This window comes from Sphaerodactylus townsendi, linkage group LG12, assembly GCF_021028975.2.
Source record: "Sphaerodactylus townsendi isolate TG3544 linkage group LG12, MPM_Stown_v2.3, whole genome shotgun sequence".
NCBI lineage: Eukaryota > Metazoa > Chordata > Lepidosauria > Squamata > Sphaerodactylidae > Sphaerodactylus > Sphaerodactylus townsendi.
Window position 1 is genome coordinate 28,490,695 of NC_059436.1, and position 7,098 is coordinate 28,497,792.

Here is a 7,098-nt window from a genome sequence, read left to right on the forward strand (position 1 = left end):
GGACATTAATTCTGATACTTTTAATAATTCACTGCACAGATGGGAAAAGGAGCTACTTGCGTCACTCTAGAAAAATTGTGACATTTGTCACATAAACAAATATTCCTTCCCATTGTGCCTTTGATATCCATTAATTTGAAATATCCATTAACTCAGGTTTTGAATCCCTGAAATCTTCTCTCATTTAATTGTTCTTATACATTCCGAAACATATCAACCATACTTGTGAGGTGAAACTGAGACACACTCTTGGAAGTACAGCGGCAGCATTCAGCAGTTACATCTTACATGATTTGTATTTTTTTATCATGGTGGGGGCCACAGTTATAATAAAAATATGGAAGGAGGATAGGGAAATGATAAGATGGCCAAAGACTTACTTTTGATGGCCAGAGATTTGATCAATATTTTGTTCAATCAATTAATATTTTGAATCAATACACGACCTCTAGTTTGGGAAATTTGGAGATGGAGCCTGGAGAAAGGAGGGAGCACAGAGGAGTATAATGCCCTAAATCCAACCCTCTGAACCAGCCATTTTCTCCAGAGGATCTGATGGGTGTAAGTTGGAGATCAGGTGTAATTCCAGGAGATCTTCAGGCCCAGCCTAGAGGTTGGGAACCCAGCTCTGTAGCATCTGGTGAATATGAGCCTCTGCTCATTCTCAGACATTCCCCTCAGAATTGTGCCTCTTTTTCCTCTCAACTCAGACAGCCAACATACTCTAGCTGTTCCAAAATAAGATCTGGGAGACCCGGATCCAAATATCTGTTCTGCCACAGAAGCACACTAGTTAACCTTGGACAAGTCAAACACTCACACAGTTCAGGTGAGGAATATTGAGGCATATATGAGACAAGATATAAAGAAAGCTGAAATCCCTAACATTAGTAGGGTTGTGAGGTCCCCCCGGCCCCCTGTGGGAGATGGGGGGGTAGGGCTGCCTGATCCAGGTTGAGAAACTCCGGGAGCTTTGGGGATGGGTCCTGGGGAGGACACAATGCCATAGAGCACAGGTGTCAAACTTGTGGCCCTCCAGATGTTATGGGCTACAGTTCCCATCACCCCCTGCCAGCATCATGCTGGCAGGGGATGATGGGAACTGTAGTCCATAGCATCTGGAGGGCCACAAGTTTGACAACTAAGCCATAGAGTCTGCCCTCCACCCATTTTCTCTCTGTAATCTGGGGATAAACTGTAATTCTTAGAGATCCCCAGGTCCCACCTGGAGGCTGGAGTCTTTAATAAGTTATCCTCCACTATGCTTATTTTTTTTCTGGAATATGCCACAGGGTAACAGAAAGAGTGCATGAGACCTCACTTGATTTTTATAATTTTAACTTTAGAATAGGGGGTGTGCCAAGTTTTAACAGGGAAGCAGTGATAACAAACATTTGCCCTGATTTGCAAAGGCATACACACACACGTATGCAAAGGCATACACTCACACATACACACCCAAACACGATAGTGTTTGAAAAGCCTGACCAGACCTTTCCAGAAGGAGAGAAACACAGCACCCCAGACTGGAAGCTCTCTGAGTTATATACAAGGCTATCAGCATAATTCAGTTACAAAGCATCTTGTCCAGAAACGCACACCCAGGCCCTGCAGTGGAGGTGAGACAGAAGACAGAAGCAGCAGTCTGGCTCTTGGGGGGGCCTCCCTGAAAGGAGGTCAGGGACTTCTGATCAGGTTGCTGCTGCTGAATGTGTGCATGTGTGAGCACCACATCCTCCACACCCCCTCTTTTATCTTCTTCCTTCTTTTCTCCCCTTCTGAAGCCCTAGCAGGGGATAGGACAAGAGCTGAAAAACTGCCTGACATCCACGTCAGAGATGTGGAGGGGGGGGGGAAACAGTCCTCCTCTTCTGCAGTTCGTTTCAAAAAGCACGGGGAGGCTTGGTCTTTCTTCAGCGAGAGAGTGAGAGCGCACGCAGCACAAGAGCTCGGCAAGCAGGCGCTGCTCGTCTCTCAACTTTCCCAGGGAGGAAGAGCAGAAGAAACTTCGCGGTCTGTTTGCAGCCAGCGATGCTCCTGTGATCAGAGCACCTGGATATGGGAGGAAGGAGGAAGAGGACCAGAGAGAGCGCAAGTGAGTTGGATGCTATAGATTGTCGCTATGGATAGGAGGGAACGGTGCTGCGATTTAGCAGTTCGCTAGCAGCAGTTTTCCTGCACGGCTGAAGGCACAGATGTTCCTGTTGGCAGAATCCCAGTATAGAAGCAATGCTGGGAAGTGAGCCTCAGCTTCTGTTTCCCCGATCATCCTGTGCCACTTCTGGGCCAGGCACCAATGGGGGTTTCTGATCTGTAGACCCTCAGCATCCAGCAAAAGTGAGGAAGTGGACTGTGCATCCCATTTGGACCTACCTTCTCAATGACTGTGGCCACCATGGGTAGCCATGAAGGCTACACAGTCCAAGCCACCGCTGCCATCGCTGCGGTCATCACCTTCCTCATCCTCTTCACCATCTTCGGCAACATCCTGGTGATAATCGCCGTGCTGACCAGCAGATCTCTGAGGGCCCCACAGAACCTCTTCCTGGTATCTCTGGCGGCTGCAGACATATTGGTGGCGACCCTCATCATCCCCTTCTCCCTTGCCAATGAACTGATGGGCTATTGGTACTTTGGCAGAACCTGGTGCAAGGCCTATTTGGCACTGGATGTTCTCTTCTGTACTGCCTCCATCGTGCATCTCTGTGCCATCAGTCTGGACCGTTACTGGTCCGTCAGCCGGGCCATCGAGTACAATTCCAAGAGGACGCCGAGGAGGATTAAGTGCACCATTCTTGTTGTGTGGTTAATTGCCGCCGTCATCTCTCTGCCTCCGCTGGTCGTCAATGAAAACCCAAACAATGCAAAAGAAGAAGAAAAGAAATGTGAACTGAATGAGGAACCGTGGTATATCCTTTCCTCCAGCACCTGTTCCTTTTTTGCTCCCTGTCTTATTATGATCTTGGTGTACCTCAGGATCTACTTCATTGCCAAGCGTCGAAGCAGGCAGGGGTCTAGAGCAAAGAAGCCGAAGGAAAAAGCTGATGAAGGGCTTCCTCAAATAATCACTGGCCCATCCAATGAAATATCTCCCAAGCAGAACCAGCCAGAAAAGGAACTCAATGGGCATCAGTTGGCTATCCAAGAAGGGGACCAATCAGATGCCCATATTCTCTCTACCAAAAGGATTTCTCTCATGAACCAGGAGGAAAAGCTTCCCCAGTCAGCTACTGCCACCAGCCCTTCTGAGCCCCAGTCAGAGAAGAAACCATCTTCAGGATCCAGTCAGGTGCAATGCTCCCTTCATAACAGCGTGAAGCAGAGCAATGGTACCCCACAGAGCTCGCCAAAGGGCATGGACACCTTGGCCACAGCCGGAGGGGAGGTTGTTCTGGTGAGGAGAGTCCTCAGCACCAACCCTTGGAAGAGGAAGACACACCTGAACCGAGAGAAGAGGTTTACTTTTGTTCTTGCTGTAGTGATTGGAGTCTTTGTCATTTGTTGGTTCCCTTTCTTCTTCTTGTACAGCCTCAGAGCCATCTGCCCTGAGAAACACTGTCAAATCCCAGAAAGCACATTCACATTTTTCTTCTGGATTGGCTACTGCAATAGCTCCTTAAACCCTGTCATATACACCATTTTCAATCAGGACTTTCGCAAGGCGTTCCGGAAGATTCTTTGCAGGCAGTGGACTCAGACTGCCTGGTGAGACTCTGAGACAGAAAGAGACACCAAGGAAAGTTAGAGGGGCTTGAAGGACCTTATCATGCTATTTAAACAATCTATTTATTTGTTGGCTTTTGTGTTTGCTGAAAGGGGAGTGAGGTGAGTGTTTCCAGACAGTTCATTTTGGTTCAGCTGTAAAATATGTGTGTGTGTGTAAATATGCATACATATTTTCTGTCAAAAGACCCCCTCCCCTTCAAACAAAAGACTATGTGCCAATGCCAAAAATTTTCTAGGTTGTTTGATAGATCAAATTTACTTTTTTTCCTGGAAACCCTGTGGCCAAATGAAAGTGTGATCAAGGGCTCCAACTTTTCCAGTAGCCCATCTCCTGGGCCATTAGGAACAGCATGACGTGCAGATAGATGTTAGCAGATGGTAATATTTCTCTTTATACTGTGAAAAAGTGTCCCATGCTGATTCCTAAATACCAAGCTGCAGTTTAAAGGCACAAGAGCTGGGAAGGCTGTTCTTCAGCGGCCATTTGGCATTCCTCATGTGAACTGCCATTACAGGCAAGTCACACACACACACACACACAACACACAACACACAACACACACACACACACACACACACACACACACCCCATCTGTCTGAACTGAGGCCTAAAGCCCAGCCACTGTGGAATACTGCTATATCTGTCAGTGAGAACTATACCAAGCACCTAACATTATTTGGTGAAGGTTCTGTGCTAGGATTGCCAAACGGCTGGTGGGGGCGGGGAGCCTGGCCTGGCTTTATGCCTCTTAAAAGCAGCTGGATCAGCAGAAATCAGAAGGTGAAGCTTCCCAAGGTGGAGTTAATCACCACTCCCTGCTATCTGCACGCACATTGAATGGCTGCTAGATTCAGGGTCTGGCGCACGTGTTTGGTGCTCCACTACATCCAGAGGTCAGTGGGATTTTTCAAGGACGAGGAGAGGTTTGACTCGGTGTTAAACTTTTGCTATTGTGCACGCCTTGTTACCTCCAACTATTGGCAGCTCTCTCTCTCTCTCTCTCTCTCTCTCTCTCTGATGTGCTAGGTTTGTGACATTTTAAAACTAGCCCTGCTCCTGTGCCTTTGAGCTGATTAGGAGAAGGTTGACCCACCCCTTTCCCTCCATACTAAGGCAAGCTTTAGCTGCTCAATATGGCCAGAGACAGGCTATTGTTAGATAAGGAGCAGAACTGGCAAAAAGATGGTGCTTCTGTGACAGCAACTCTTGATTTGTGAGGTGGCCCATTTCTTTGCTCCTGGAGTTTTGGCAGGTCAGATCTGGAACCTGGCAAAAGGCCCAAGTATCTAGCTAAGGGCACTTTTACACATGCAGAATAATGCACTTTCAGTCCATTTCCAACGCGCTTTGCAGCTGTGCGGAATAGAAAAATCCACTGGCAAACAATTGTGAAAGTGGATTGAAAGTGCATTATTCTGCATATGCGGAAGTGCCCTAAGAGTTACACATAACTCTGAATGTCAAAAGAAAAGATCTTGGTGCTCTTGATGCCTCTGACCATTCAAGGTTGCTCACTGATCAGGAGAAAACATGATCTTGGGCATGTTGTGAAAGTAAAGGTTTTTACAGCATAGAGCAAACAGTGATCACCTTTTCAGTTCTGCTTGTAAAAGCTGCTGTTAGGCTCAGCTAAAGGGGCTGGTGGAAAAATCAGCTGCCTTACTATTATTTACAAGATGAGCCACGTGTCCTAGAAGGTTTTTTTTTGTAAGGAGTGGGCTGGGAGTGGCATGTGGGAAACAGATCAGATGCAAGAGGGAAAGGTGTTTTTGCGTGGGTGGGTGGTGTCTTTGTGAGAAGGGTATATGGTTGCCAACTAGCTTGGAGAGATAATGTCCCTCCCCTTTAACAGAAAATGAATAGGATGTAAATTACTAAATGATGTTATTTACCTCCAAGCCATGGAAAACTTCAATGGCCCATTTCCACACATTAAGCCTCTGTTCATGGGACAAGACACCTTTCCTCCTGGTCGTTGGCAATCTTGCTAGCATTATGAACAGGTTTCCCATTTCAATTTTCAGTTGAAAGAAACTGGACTTTATGCTTACTTTGGGGTTGAGCTCTCGAGAATGTTTAAATTTTAATGAAAACCGAGCAGTTTTAAAACTCAGCGGGGCCTGCCCTCTGACTTAAAAGCCCTTTTTTCGTCTAGTGTGGGTATTTTTTTCCCTCCCTGCGCTTCTCTGAATTTCAACAGGTAGTGATGTTTGTAGGATGGGAATTCAGAAAAGCACTGCGAGAAAATCAGATATTTCCCCTAGGGTTGCCAATGTTGTTTTAACTAACCCTGTTCTGGTTCCTCTAACAGCACAAAATTTAAGTAGATAAAGGTAATTCTGATACGGAGGTAAAAGAAGTGAAGATAAAACAGAGCGGAAAGTTCCTTTTATATACCAGTCTGCATTCAAAGGCATGGAGCAGCTATAATAAAAAGAGACAAAGATCTTATCTGCATTTTAGGGTTACCAACTTTTCTTCTGAAACTGCTTCCCTGTCTTTAACAGCTGTATGGCGGGCAGAAATTCAGCAGGCAAAGCTTTCTCTGCAGAACCTGCAGAATTTCTGCCTATTCAAGGCACTAGTAACAAAAAGGTGACTGGACTTGTGAGCAGAGCCATTCCTTGGAAATCGCAGTATTTGAGATTTGTGGAGAACGTTTTTAATTAGTTCAAACTGACAATGGAAAAATACAAAGAAAAATGGGGAAAGGAGGATGCTCCCCCCCCCCTTCCTACTTTTTCGTTTTATGCCTCTTTTGGGAAAATTTCTTCAAAGGCTCTCGCCCCCTGAACGTCAGAATATATTAATTTGCTTTCTGTTTCTCCCGGAAACATGTCCTTCTGAATTCACACTGGTTCTGTTTCATGAGCTCCCTCCACGCCCTACTTCTGCCCCCGAGTCCCAAGATATTTCACAAACATCTTCGTTTTTCCCCTCCAGAAATAAATGTAACATTTGATTCTATACATTTTGCATTTCTAATGGAAACAAGATTTACGAAATGGTTGGTGTTCTGAACACGCTGAAGGTGTTCTTTGAATTGTGTGTGGGAAGCAACTGTGCAACAGATAAGAAGATCTCTTAAACTGGTGGGTTTTCAAACAGTTAGAGTACAATGGAGGGACTTCTCAAACACTCGACAGGATCCTTCAGTAAAAAAGAAAACTATCAATGGCCAACCAGCTTCTCTGGAAAACACCTACCCTGCCATTCTTATTCTCTTTCTTGTAACGCACAGCTGTGCTTTATGGTGTGGTTCAATATTTACAGGCCCCATAAGGACCAGCCTCCCTGCTTCAAAATAGGGATTGTAGTACCATGGAATACAACCTAGAATCCTTTGCAACACAGGTGGTTTCATCTTAGAT

The 7,098-nt window shown here is 45.9% G+C and overlaps 1 protein-coding gene across 1 annotated transcript; it reads left to right on the top strand.

Annotated features, from left to right (window-relative positions):
* The first annotated feature begins 1,900 nt into the window (after positions 1–1,900).
* Positions 1,901–6,694, top strand: ADRA2B (adrenoceptor alpha 2B). Its single transcript, XM_048513088.1, has one exon. It carries the CDS (start codon positions 2,381–2,383, stop codon positions 3,707–3,709), a length of 1,329 nt encoding a protein of 442 aa, XP_048369045.1. The 5' UTR covers positions 1,901–2,380; the 3' UTR covers positions 3,710–6,694.
* Positions 6,695–7,098: the final 404 nt, after the last annotated feature.